This window comes from Sus scrofa, chromosome 14 (genome assembly GCF_054392235.1).
Source record: "Sus scrofa isolate SSC_HxYL_T2T_F1_AM1 chromosome 14, Sscrofa_HxYL_maternal_Yorkshire_Landrace_v2.0, whole genome shotgun sequence".
Classification (NCBI taxonomy): domain Eukaryota; kingdom Metazoa; phylum Chordata; class Mammalia; order Artiodactyla; family Suidae; genus Sus; species Sus scrofa.
The window spans coordinates 31877334-31891509 of NC_139396.1; the positions used below are offsets into that span (position 1 = coordinate 31877334).

Consider the following 14176-nt stretch of genomic DNA (forward strand, 5'->3'; position numbering starts at 1 on the left):
GGAACAAGATAGATGCTTCAATAAATGGCCCTAGTACAACTGGATACCCAAGAGAGGGGAAAAAGTGAAACTGGATTCCAATCTCATATTATGCATAAAAATAAATTCCAGGTGGATCAGAGACTTTGTTGTATACCCATATGCTACTGATTCACGCAATGAAATAATCTCAAATGTACTATGCTAAAGGAAAGAAGCCAGATTCAAGAGGCTACATACTGGGAGTTCCCGTCATGGCTCAGTGGAAACAAACCTAACATCTATAAGGATGCAGGTTCGATCCCTGGCCTTGCTCAGTGGGTTAAGGATCCCAAGTTGCTGTGGCTGTGGTGTAGGCTGGTGGCTACAGCTCTGATTTGACCCCTAGTCTGGGAACCTCCATATGATATGGGTGCAGCCCTGAAAAGAATTAAAAAAAAAAAAAAAAGAGAGAGAGAGAGGCCACATACTGTATGACTTTTTTTTTTTAACATGACATCCTTGGAGTGCCAAAACTATACAGACAGAAATGGATCACTGATTGTCTGGGGCTGAGAGTAGGGAATCAGGTTAACTATAAAGAAAGTTCTGGGGATGACAGAAACTTTCCAATACTTTGATTATGCTGGTGGCCACACAACTGTATGTGTTTGTTAAAAACTCATAGAACTATGCAGGAAAAAAAGGAATAAATCTTGCTGTATATGAATTATGCCTTAATAAGATGCCCGCGGGGAATTTCCTATTAAAAACATCACAATCATTATTAATCTCTTAGCATGTGCCAGGCATTGTGGTCAGCATTTCTACATGCATCCTTTCACTTACTTTTTCACAATCATCTTATGAAATAGATACTATAATGAATTGGAAAAGATTAGGAGAGACAGAATCATTCCCCACTTTCTTTTATTCTATAAAGTTGCTTAAGTTCTTTTAAAAAATTCTTTAAATCTCCTCTTTAGGAGTAATTTTTTGATTAAACTTCCTTGATCTTCCTCACTTAACAACATCATATCCATTCAGCTGGACAGTAAACATTCCTCTCTCTGTGAAACTTTTCCCCACCTTCCCTAATGCATATACCAAGCATCCTACTTGCTCACACGCACACGCCAACATATAAACAAAGAGAACTGCCGTCTTTACTGAGATTCTAGAACAATGCAGCTTCTATAAGTAATGGGTATATAAAACCAGTCACATTTTTTTCAAAATTAAAACCTCTTTTGAGATAACTGTAGATTCACATAAAGTTGTAAGAAATATACAGAGACATCTCTTATGACCAGATTGCCTCCAGTGGTAACTGTAGAACCCTATTACGACCAGGATATTCACCTTGATACAGTCAAGATACAGAGCATTTCCATCACTGCAAACGTACCACTTCTACTTTGTTCCCGACTCCACCTTCTCCTTAACCTCTGGCTACCATTATTTTGTTCTCTATGTCTACAATTTTTTCATTTCAATAATGTAATATAAATGGAGTCATAATATGTAATGATTTGGGGGTTGGCTTTTTTTTTTTTTACTCAACATAAATCTCTGGCGATAGATCCAAAGGATGTTGCATTTATCAATAGTTCTGCTGAAATGTGTATCCCTCTGCTTGGTTACAGTGACTGTATGATAAGCTTTGAAGTTTGATAGAGTGATTCTTCTCACATTAAACTTCTTTCATGGGAGTTCCCTTCATGGCTTAGCAGTTAATGGACCCAACTAGTATCCATGAGGATGCGGGTTTGATCCCTGGCCTTGCTTAGTGGGTTAAGGATCTGGCTTAGCCGAGAGCTGTGGTGTAGGTCACCAACATGGCTTGGATCCAGTATTGCTGTAGCTGTGGTGTGGTGTAGGCTGACAGCTGTAACTCCGATTTGACCCCTAGCCTGGGAACTTCCATGTGCCTCAGGTGTGGCCCTGAAAAGCAAAAACAAACAAACAAACAACTTCTTTCAATTAGTTTTAGCTATTCTAGTTCTTTTGCCTTTCATATAAATTTTAAAAGTCTTATGTATAAGTGCAAAAAAAAAACTTGCTAGAATTTTGGTGGTGGTTGTGTTAAACCTCTGTATTAATTCGGGGGGAATTAATATCTTTGCTATGTTGAGACCATGAACACAATATGTCTCTCCATTTATTTAGATCTTATTTGATTTCTTTCATCTGCATTTTATTGTTTTCAGCATACAGGTACTGTATAATACAGTTAGATTTAACCCTAAGGTAGAAAGAATGTCCACTCAGAAAGAAAGGCACTTTTGAGTTTCCATAAGAGCATCTTCCTAGAGTCATGAACGGTTAAAGAAAGCGAAGACAGGAAGGTGAAGGGACTTGTTCCAGGTAACTGAGGTTTATCTAGTAAGTAGACACCAAGTGTGGATTGCAGAGCCTGGGAATTAAGGCCAATTGGAGTTTCAATCTCAGCTCTGCCGTATTCCAGCTGGGAAACCTTTGTCAGGGCAGCTTCTCTGAACTTTATTTTTCCCATTTCTGTAAAAGGGCGTCGTGAGACCAGCTTCATAGGGTGACTGTGAGGATTAAATGAGATACTGTATGTAACACAGCTGTCCAAGATGAGAACATAATAGGAAATGATTTATTGGGTTGGACCAGATACCAGATATTGTTTCAATCAAGTGATTTTCTCCTTATAATATGCTGCCTCTCCCCTTCCTCCTACCCAAAGCCTGCTCATTCCCCTAAGCCCTCTAATTAGCTAGATAAAGAGTGCAGACAGGGCCTGTGTAAAAAATGTTCTCTGAGCCAAGTACAGTCCCCAGGGATGCAAAGAAACCCACATGGCCAATTACAATAGCATCGTTTCATTTCCTGGGAGTGACTAATACCCAGAGACAGTCACTTAAACACTAATTGCAAGAGAACAGGTAGAAATCATGTTAAATGAGCCCATCTTTATTTCTGGAGAAAAAGACAGCAAGTATCTCTGATCTATGGGCATCCTTGCTTCTTAATCTTCTGCAGAAGGAGAAGATGGCTTCCATTTCCAGTTGGATGTTAGATTTTGATTGCATTGGTAATTGTTCTTGAGCAAGTAGGCAGATTTACAGCATGGAACTGAATTTCCAGCATAACAATGTGCCAGCTCCTTTCTGTAAGCATTTGATTTTTTTCTGAATTCAAGCAGGGCATGAAACAACAGTGCCTGCCTGCTGCAGAGAGGCTATCCACACCCACACATGTCTCACCATGAGCTTGCTAGACCTTCCAGGGCCTTGGTCCCCACTTCTGCACTGAGAGAGGGGGAGGAGAGAGTCCTTCTTTGGGAGGGTTTTATGAGCTCTCATCAACAAGAGCTCACAAAGTGTACCATCACTCCTCACCCACCAGGCAGTTTTTTGCTTTCTTCCAACTACCCTTTGATTCTTTTCTTCTCTCTTCTCCTTCCTTCCTTTCATCACACATCCATCCAACAACAAAATGAGAGTTAAGTTGCATTTCGACAGGTGTGAGGTGAGCAAGGAGGAAGACTGATTTCCTTCATTTCCTAATTCGGCCCAGATTCCTTATCTGCAAGTGACCATGAGCAGTTCTCACTGGTCAGCCTTAAGTCTCTCATCCTCCAAAAGCTGAGTTTACCCCATCTGCAAACCAGCAGCCATTCTTTTTTTAAAATTTATTTTTTATTAGAGTATAGTTGATTTACAGTATTATATCAATTTCTGCTGTACAGCGTAGTGATCCAGGCATACATATATATACATACCTTAGATCATGTACTACCCCAAAAGACTGGATATAGTTCCCTGTGCTGTAGAGTAGGACCTCATTGCTTATGCATTCTAAATGTAATAGTTTGCATTTACCGCCCCCAAACTCCCCATCCATCCCACTCCCTCCCCACTTCCCCTTGGCAACCACAATTCTGTTCTCCATGTCTGTGAGTCTGTTTCTACTTTGTAGATAGGTTCATTTGTGCCATATTTTAGGTTCTGCATATAAGTGATATCATATGGTAGTTGTCTTTCCCTTTCTGACTGACTTCACTTAGTATGAGAATCTCGAGTTGCATCCATGTTGCTGCAAATGGCATTATTTTTTATGGCTGAATAGTATTTCATTGTAATATATATACCATATCTTCTTAATCCATTCATCTGTTGATGGGTATTTAGGTTGTGTCCATGTCTTTGCTGTTGTAAATAGTGCTGCAATGAACATAGGGGTGCATGTATCTTTTCGAATTATAGTTTTCTCTGGATAGATGCCCAGGAGTGGGATTGCTGGATCATATGGTGGTTCTATATTTAGTTTTCTGAGGCACCTCCATACTGTTTTCTTTTTTTTTTTTTTTTTTTTTTTTTTTTTTTTTTTTTTTTTTTTTTTTTTTTTTTTTGTATTTTTTTTTTTTTTTAATTTTATTTTCCCACTGTACAGCAAGGGGGTCAGGTTATCCTTACATGTATACATTACAATTACAGTTTTTCCCCCACCATTTCTTCTGTTGCAACATGAGTATCTAGACATAGTTATCAATGCTATTCAGCGGGATCTCCTTGTAAATCTATTCTAAGTTGTGTCTGATAAGCCCAAGCTCCCGATCCCTCCCACTCCCTCCCCCTCCCATCAGGCAACCACAAGTCTCTTCTCCAAGTCCATGATTGATTTTCTTTTCTGAGGAGATGTTCATTTGTGCTGGATATTAGATTCCAGTTATAAGTGATGTCATATGGTATTTGTCTTTGTCTTTCTGGCTCATTTCACTCAGTATGAGATTCTCTAGTTCCATCCATGTTGCTGCAAATGGCATGATGTCATCCTTTTTTATGGCTGAGTAGTATTCCATCGTGTATATATACCACATCTTCCGAATCCAATCCTCTGTCGATGGACATTTGGATTGTTTCCATGTCCTGGCTATTGTGAATAGTGCTGCAATGAACATGCGGGTGCATGTGTCTCTTTTAAGTAGAGCTTTGTCCGGATAGATGCCCAAGAGTGGGATTGCAGGGTCATATGGAAGTTCTATGTATAGATTTCTAAGGTATCTCCAAACTGTTCTCCATAGTGGCTGTACCAGTTTACATTCCCACCAACAGTGCAGGAGGGTTCCCTTTTCTCCACAGCCCCTCCAGCACTTGTTATTTGTGGATTTATTAATGATGGCCATTCTGACTGGTGTGAGGTGGTATCTCATGGTAGTTTTGATTTGCATTTCTCTTATAATCAGCGATGTTGAGCATTTTTTCATGTGTTTGTTGGCCATCTGTATATCTTCCTTGGAGAAATGTCTATTCAGGTCTTTTGCCCATTTTTCCATTGATTGATTGGTTTTTTTGCTGTTGAGTTGTATAAGTTGCTTGTATATTCTAGAGATTAAGCCCTTGTCAGTTGCATCATTTGAAACTATTTTCTCCCATTCTGTAAGTTGTCTTTTTGTTTTCTTTTGGGTTTCCTTTGCTGTGCAAAAGCTTTTCAGTTTGATGAGGTCCCATGGGTTTATTTTTGCTCTAATTTCTATTGCTTTGGGAGACTGACCTGAGAAAATATTCATGATGTTGATGTCAGAGAGTGTTTTGCCTATGTTTTCTTCTAGGAGTTTGATGGTGTCCTGTCGTATATTTAAGTCTTTCAGCCATTTGGAGTTTATTTTTGTGCATGGTGTGAGGGTGTGTTCTAGTTTCATTGCTTTGCATACAGCTGTCCAGGTTTCCCAGCAATACTTGCTGAATAGACTTTCCTTTTCCCATTTGATGTTCTTGCCTCCCTTGTCAAAGATTAATTGACCATAGGTGTCAGGGTTAATTTCCAGATTCTCTATTCTGTTCCATTGGTCTGTCTGTCTGTTTTGATACCAGTACCACACTGTTTTGATGACTGTGGCTTTGTAGTATTTCTTGAAGTCTGGGAGAGTGATGCCTCCTGCTTGGTTTTTGTTTCTCAGGATTGCTTTGGCGATTCTCGGTCTTTTGTGGTTCCATATAAATGTTTGGATTGTTTGTTCTAGTTCTGTGAAAAATGTCATGGGTAATTTGATAGGGATTGCATTGAATCTGTAGATTGCTTTGGGTAGGATGGCCATTTTCACAATATTGATTTTTCCAATCCAGGAACATGGAATATCTTTCCATTTTTTTACATCTTCTTTGATTTCTTTGATTAAGGTTTTATAGTTCTCGGCATATAGGTCCTTTACCTCTTTGGTTAGGTGTATTCCGAGGTATTTGATTTTGTGAGGTACAATTTTAAAAGGTATCGTATTTTTGTATTCCTTTTCTAATGCTTCATTGCTGGTATACAGAAATGCAACTGACTTCTGAATGTTAATCTTATATCCTGCCACTTTGCTGAATTTATTAATCAGTTCAAGGAGTTTTGGGGTTGAGTCCTTAGGGTTTTCTAGGTATAGAATCATGTCATCTGCATACAGTGACAGTTTGATCTCTTCTCTTCCTATATGGATGCCTTTGATTTCTTTTGTTTGTCTAATTGCTGTGGCTAAGACTTCCAAAACGATGTTGAAGAGCAGTGGTGAGAGTGGGCATCCCTGTCTTGTTCCAGATTTGAGTGAGAAGGCTTTCAGTTTTTCCCCATTGAGGATTATATTTGCTGTGGGTTTATCATAAATGGCTTTGATTATATTCAGGAATGTTCCCTCTATACCCACTTTGGCGAGGGTCTTGATCATGAATGGATGTTGAACTTTGTCAAATGCTTTTTCTGCATCTATTGAGATGATCATATGATTTTTGACCTTTTTTTTGTTAATGTGGTGTATGATGTTGATTGATTTGCGTATGTTGAACCATCCTTGAGAACCTGGGATGAACCCAACCTGGTCATGGTGTATAATTTTTTTGATATGTTGTTGGATTCGGTTGGCTAAGATTTTGTTGAGAATTTTTGCATCTATATTCATCAATGATATTGGGCGATAGTTTTCTTTTTTGGTGGTATCTCTGCCTGGTTTTGGAATGAGGGTGATGGTGGCCTCATAGAATGTCTTTGGGAGTATTCCTTCTTCTTCAACCTTTTGAAAGAGTTTAAGGAGGATGGGCACCAATTCCTCTTTATATGTTTGATAGAATTCACCTGTGAAGCCATCTGGTCCTGGGCTTTTATTTGTAGGGAGTGATTTTATGACCTCTTCAATTTCATTTCTGGTGATTGGTCTGTTCAGTTGGTCTGTTTCTGCTTGATTCAGTTTTGGCAGGCTGTAAGATTCTAGAAAATTGTCCATTTCTTCCAGATTGTCAAACTTATTGCCATATAGTTGTTCATAGTATTCTCTTATGGTTTTTTGTATTTCTGCTGTATCCGTTGTGATTTCTCCTTTTTCATTTATAATTTTGGTGATTTGGGTTCTTTCTCTCCTCTTTTTAGTGAGTCTGGCCAGGGGTTTATCAATTTTGTTCACCTTTTCAAAGAACCAGCTCTTGGTTTTATTAATTTTCTCTATTGTTTTTTGAGTCTCTATTTTATTGATTTCTTCTTTGATCTTTACAATTTCCTTCCTTCTGCTGACTTTAGGACTTCTTTGTTCTTCTTTTTCTAATTCATTTAGGTGGAGGGTTAAGTTGTCAATTTGGGATCTTTCTTCTTTTTTGAGAAAGGCCTGTATTGCTATAAATTTCCCTCTGAGCACTGCTTTCGCAGCATCCCATAGATTTTGAGAGGTTGTGTCTTCATTATCATTTGTTTCAAGATAGTTTTTAATTTCCTTCTTGATTTCCTCATTGACCCATTGGTTTTTTAGTAGCATGTTGTTTAGTCTCCATGGAGTAGGTTTTTTCTCTTTCCTTTTCCCATGGTTGATTTCTAATTTCATGGCATTGTGGTCAGAGAAGATACTTGAGATAATTTCTATGCTCCTAAATTTATTGAGATTCGCTTTATGTCCCAATATGTGGTCAATTCTTGAGAATGTTCCATGAGCATTTGAGAAGAATGTGTATTCTGATTTTTTTGGATGTAGTGTCCTGAAGATATCAATTAAGTCTAACTTTTCTATTGTTTCCTTTAGGATCTCTGTTGCTTTATTGGTTTTCTGTCTAGAGGATCTGTCCATTGATGTGAGGGGGGTATTTAGGTCTCCTACTATGATTGTATTCTCATCAATATCTCCCTTTATGTCTGTTAATATTTGTTGTATGTATCTGGGTGCTCCTATGTTTGGGGCATATATGTTGATGATAGTAACATCCTCTCCTTGGATGGATCCCTTAATCATTAAATAGTGTCCTTCTTTGTCTTTCTTTATGTCTTTTGTTTTAAAGTCTATTTTGTCTGATATGAGCGTTGCAACTCCTGCTTTTCTGTCATGTCTATTGGCATGAAATACTTTTCCCCAGCCTTTCACTTTCAATCTATATGTATCTTTTGTCCTAAGGTGAGTTTCTTGTAGGCAGCATATTGAAGGTTTTTGCCGTTTTATCCACTCAGCCATTCTGTGTCTTTTGATTGGGGCATTCAGTCCATTGACATTTAAGGTGATAATTGATAGATGATTATTTATTGCCATTTGATCCTCGTGTTCCAGTTGATTCTATGGTTCTCCATTCTTCCTTTCTTTTTTTTTTTTTTTTTTTTTTTTTTTGGTTGGATGGTCTCCTGTTATTATCTGCTTGAGTGTTTTTTTTTTCATTTTTTGCAAATGCAATATTTGGTTTTGGCTTGTGGTTGCCCTGTTTTTTAAGTATGCTAACCCCTTCCCATAATTGTGTGTTTTAGCCTGATGGTCCTGTAAGTTCAAACACTTCATTATTATATTAAAATTAAGAAGAGAGACATACATACAAACAAAAAGGATTATTTACCTCCTAACATCCCTTGCCCACATTTTATGGTTTTGATGACTCTTTTATTTTTTTCTTTTTAATTTTATTTTGTTTGAAGCATGTTCATGATTAAATCTGTATGCTGGCTTATTTGAATGACTGCTCTCTGATTGTATCTTCCTCTGTCCTAGTTCTTCCTCTTCTTCTTCTTCTTTTTTTTTTTTTTTTTTCTTTTTTCTTCCCTTTCCTTCCTTTCTTTTGGTTTAGAGAAGCCCTTTCAATATTTCCTTTAACCTGGGTTTTGTGTTGCTGTATTCTTTAAGTTTTTGTTTGTTGGGAAAAATTTTTATTTCCCCTTCTATTTTAAATGATATTCTTGCTGGATAAAGTATTCTAGGTTGCATATTTTTTCCTTTGAGCACTTTAAATATCTCTTGCCATTCCCTCCTGGCCTGTAGTGTTTCTGTAGAGAAATCAGCTGATATTCTTATGGGGGTTCCCTTGTAGGTAACATTCTGTTTTTCTCTTGCTGCCTTTAGGATCCTCTCTTTATCACTAACTTTTGCCATTTTTATTATGATGTGTCTTGGTGTGGGTCTGTTTGGGTTCAGTTTGTTTGGGGCCCTCTGTGCTTCTTGTATCTTGAATCCAGTATCCTTTAGATTTGGGAAGTTTCCAGCGATAATTTCTTCAAATATATTTTCCATTCCCTTATCTTTTTCTACTCCTTCTGGAATTCCTATTATGCGTAGATTGGCTCGTTTTATATTATCCCATAGGTCTCTTATATTGCTTTCCAGTTTTTTGATTCGGTTTTCTGTCTGTTGACCAGATTGAGTGATTTCCATTATTCTATCTTCCATATCACTGATTCGTTCTTCTGCATTATTCATTCTGGTTTTTACTGCCCCTAGTTCAGTTTGCATCTCTGCAAATGAATGTTCTAGTTTTTCTTGGCTCCTCCTTATATTTTCTAGCTCCTTTCTGAGGGTATCTGCATTGCTGTTCATATCTTCTCTTAATTCCTTCAGTATTTTCACTATTTCTCTTTTGAACTCCAGGTCTGTCAGACTGCAGAGATCAGTTTCATTGTTGACTGTTTTAGGTGAGTTCTCCTGTTGGTTTGACTGGGGGTGGTTTCTCAGCTTCTTCATCTTGCTTGTTGTCTTCTTTCTCCTGAGGGAGTTGTACTCTCCGTTATCGGGTAGTGTTTGCCTTGTCACTGCCGTGGAATATTTCCTGAGGGCTGTCGTTGTTGGTCAATCTTTTTTTGAGGCAGTGTGGCTTTTCTGGAGTGTTGATGGGACTAACAGTGTTTCTTTGAAGCAAAGGAGGACTTCCTGAGGGCAGACAGGACTGGGAGGTCCACCCCACGATGGTAGCAGATTTCACTTGGTTCTCAGCACCCCCTGGGGTCTTGGGCGGGTAGCAGGGCCCTTGGAGACTCAAGAGGTTCCTCCCCAGGGCAGCCCGATTCAGAAAGACCGTCTGAGATCTTTTCCCGATTCCGCCAGGCTTGTTGCAGCTTTTCTGGGCTGCAGGGGGTCCTGCCTGGAGCTGGCAGTCCTATGCAGCTGGTCCACTAGGTCTCAGCACCCCTTGGGGTCTTGGGCGAGTAGCAGGGCCTTTGGAGACTCAAGAGGCTCCTCCCCAGAACAGCCCGATTCAGAAAGACCGTCTGAGATCTTTTCCCAATTCGGCCAGGCTTGTTGCAGCTTTTCTGGGCTGCAGGGGGTCCTGCCTGGAGCTGGCAGTCCTATGCAGCTGGTCCACTAGGTCTCAGCACCCCTTGGGGTCTTGGGCGGGTAGCAGGGCCCTTGGAGACTCAAGAGGCTCCTCCCCAGGGCAGCCCGATTCAGAAAGACCGTTTGAGATCTTTTCCTGATTCGGCCAGGCTTGTTGCAGCTTTTCTGGGCTGCAGGGGGTCCTGCCTGGAGCTGGCAGTCCTATGCAGCTGGTCCACTAGGTCTCAGCACCCCCTGGGGTCTTGGGCGGGTAGCAGGGCCCTTGGAGGCTCAAGAGGCTCCTCCCCAGGACAGCCCGACTCAGAAAGACCGTCTGAGATCTTTTCCCGATTCCGCCAGGCTTGTTGCAGCTTTTCTGGGCTGCAGGGGGTCCTGCCTGGAGCTGGCAGTCCTATGCAGCTGGTCCACTAGGTCTCAGCACCCCTTGGGGTCTTGGGTGGGTAGCAGGGCCCTTGGAGACTCAAGAGGCTCCTCCCCAGGGCAGCCCGATTCAGAAAGACCGTTTGAGATCTTTTCCCGATTCGGCCAGGCTTGTTGCAGCTTTTCTGGGCTGCAGGGGGTCCTGCCTGGAGCTGGCAGTCCTATGCAGCTGGTCCACTAGGTCTCAGCACCCCCTGGGGTCTTGGGCGGGTAGCAGGGCCCTTGGAGGCTCAAGAGGCTCCTCCCCAGGACAGCCCGACTCAGAAAGACCGTCTGAGATCTTTTCCCGATTCCGCCAGGCTTGTTGCAGCTTTTCTGGGCTGCAGGGGGTCCTGCCTGGAGCTGGCAGTCCTATGCAGCTGGTCCACTAGGTCTCAGCACCCCTTGGGGTCTTGGGCGGGTAGCAGGGCCCTTGGAGACTCAAGAGGCTCCTCCCCAGGACAGCCCGACTCAGAAAGACCGTCTGAGATCTTTTCCCGATTCGGCCAGGCTTGTTGCAGCTTTTCTGGGCTGCAGGGGGTCCTGCCTGGAGCTGGCAGTCCTATGCAGCTGGTCCCCTAGGTCTTAGCACCCCCTGGGGTCTTGGGCGTGTAGCAAGGCCCTTGGAGACTCAAGAGGCTCCTCCCCGGGGGAGCCCGTCTCAGAAAAACCGTCGGAGAATTAGGTCGATCTATTCACGGCCTGGCTAGGCTTGTTCTAGCTTTTCTGGGCTGCAGGCCTTTTCTAGGGGGCTGGTGGTGTTTGGTGCTGCTCTGTGGAAGTGTAGCCCCTCCAAAGGGCAAGCAGGCCTGTGCAGGGAGAGCCCCTGCGGTGGTAGGCTTCAGGCAATTGTTGAGGCCAGCCCTCCTGGATGGCAGGCAGCCCCAGGTTTGGCGAGAGCGTAGGGGGTGGCGGGGGTGGGGGGAGGGAATGCACTGGGAAGCACAGCTTTCTGCTAGCTAGCGGGCCTGTAAGCTTGCTGTGGCGTGGGGGGTATTCTATGGGGACCCACCCCTTCTTCTCTCCCCTCCCCAGCACGGGCGCAGACCAGGCTCTTCTCCCAGGTTCCCTCTGAGGCGGCTTTCCACTTCCCCGCCCCTAGAGTATTGCTCCCTTCCTCTGCGACAGCTTTGTTTTCTAGTCTCCCAGGCAGTCTCTGCCCCGTCAAATGGTTTAGAGACCTCCCAAGCAGTTTCCGCTCTTCCCCGCCCCCCTAGCCCGGGGACTAATCTCTGGAGCCGAGGTCTCGGTGCCCAGCCCCCACCCAGGCGGCGCCCCCCGGCCCTTTCTTGGGGACTAACCTTCGGAGGCGAGGTCTCGGTGCCCAGCCCCAACCCAGGCGTCCTCCGGCCCCCTCTCGGGGACCAACCTTCAGAGCTGAGGTCTTGGTGCCCAGCCCCCACCCAGGCGTCCCCCGGCCCTTTCCCGGGGACTAACCTCTGGAGCCGAGGATTCGGTGCCCAGCCCCCACCCAGGCGTCTCAATTTTTGGTGACTGTGCCCGTAGTTCAGATGGTCCGTTGGGTTCTTGATCGTTTTTCCGTACTCCGACTTACTGCTACACTCTTCTCTGCATCTGGAGATTCCTCCGGTTCGTTTGATCTTTCCCCCGGTAGGAGACTTTCCAGGGTGCGGGATCCCTTTCTCCTCCGCAGTTCCCTTTCGGGAGCGCCCGTCCCGCTCGGATTCACCTTCTCTCACTCTCCTCTTTTCTCCCGTTCTGCCCAATAATGTCACGAACTTCTTGCCGTTATTGGAGTTTAGGTTCCTCTGCCAGCGATTGGTTGTTGTTCTGTGCGAGTCATTTCTTCTGTAGATGTGCTTTTTTTGTTGTGTTTGTGGGAGAGGGCGAGCGTGTCCCCCTACTCCTCCGCCATCTTGTCCTCCCGCCCCCATACTGTTTTCCATAGTGATTGTACCAATTTACCTTCCCACCAACAGTGAAGGAAGGTTCCCTTTTCCACCTCCTAGAATAATGACTATAAAAATAAAACAATGGAACCTAATTAAAGCCATTCTTATCAAAACATCCTACCCCTTCTACTTAAATCCTACCTGTTCCCTAAGTCCAGGTCTAGTTGTCACCTCTCAAAAAGCCTTCCTTAGCTACTTCAGCCCTCATTCAAGGCCTGATGCTCCTTTAGAAAAACACAAAGTTTACTTCAAAATTATATGCTAATTGCGTTGTTATGTAATGTAGACTCCCTGTCCTGACTTAGTGGTCCTGACCATTAAAGGTGACCAAATCTCCCATCTCTCTTGTATCCTCCATGGGTTCAATGCTAGGCACAGACCTGGTTGCCTAGTGGATACCCGCTTAAAACAGAAAACTCACTTCCAACTTCCAAATGTTAGTGTCTGCCTGAGGGCATGAACTATATAAGCCATGGAAATAGCTTTCCATGGTGCTATGGTTCAGTGCATCAGCGAACATATTTCTTGAATTCTCCTGGTGTTCCAGGTACTGAGCTGGCCACTGGCCATATCAGAAACACATTCTGTCCAGCGCCGTCTTCACGTCTTCTTTCTCAGAAGGTGTCCAGCCCTCCTACAGCTGACTTTATTCTCATCACGGAGATAATGAAAACAAGGGTGCCTTACAGCTGAGCCAGTATTTAATGCCTGTCAAGGCTCAGCTCAAGCTGGATTTCCTTCCATGACCTTCCTCAGACTGTGTATAAGTCCCTTCATTTTTCCAAAGAAATGAAATGAGGAATGCCAGAATTGACTGAAATGACTGTCTCCTGGGATGATCTTTTGAATTAATTTCCTGTTGGCAGCTGGCAAGCAGTTTTTGATAGGCTCCTCCCACCTGTGCTCACCCCCTGAGGCTGTGAGGTCACCTGCATTCTGGTCATAATGGACAAAGGGCCGCATTATGACTTGCATGGTTCTAGCTGATTTTGCCTCCATGGACCTCTTCTTCCATACAAAATATTAAAAATCATATGTTACGACTCTGTTGGTGGAAAGACAAATATATTATGTATGAATATATTTTATTTGGCCTAGAACTTTATTATTTGAGTCTGATTTTAAAGAAATTAAAACTTTCAAACTGGCACAACACTGTAAATCAACTATACTTTAATATAAAAAGAGAAGCTTTCTATGAGCCCTTAAAAGCATCATGGGTCCAAAGTACTGTGCTAAGCCAATCTGTGATCATCCCTCTCTGGTCTGAACCTCTGTAGTGCTGGTCAGCCTGTGCCCTTGGCACCAAGTTCATGGGGACTTACTTTGGCCATAAGATATTACACATCAGACAGACAGAAGGGTCTTGGGCTCTCTGCTAGCTCCCTAGCACATGGCA

General features: G+C 42.8%; 1 protein-coding gene across 18 annotated transcripts in view; it reads right to left on the reverse strand.

Annotated features, from left to right (window-relative positions):
* Nucleotides 1-14176, reverse strand: part of ADRA1A (adrenoceptor alpha 1A) — a 110884-nt gene that overhangs the window by 53852 nt on the left and 42856 nt on the right. Inside the window, exon 3 of one of the 18 annotated variants that reach the window (XM_084992553.1) lies at nt 2027-2513. Coding sequence (XP_084848679.1) covers nt 2503-2513 — 11 coding nt within the window. The 3' untranslated portion in view covers nt 2027-2502. 18 annotated transcript variants of the gene reach the window in all.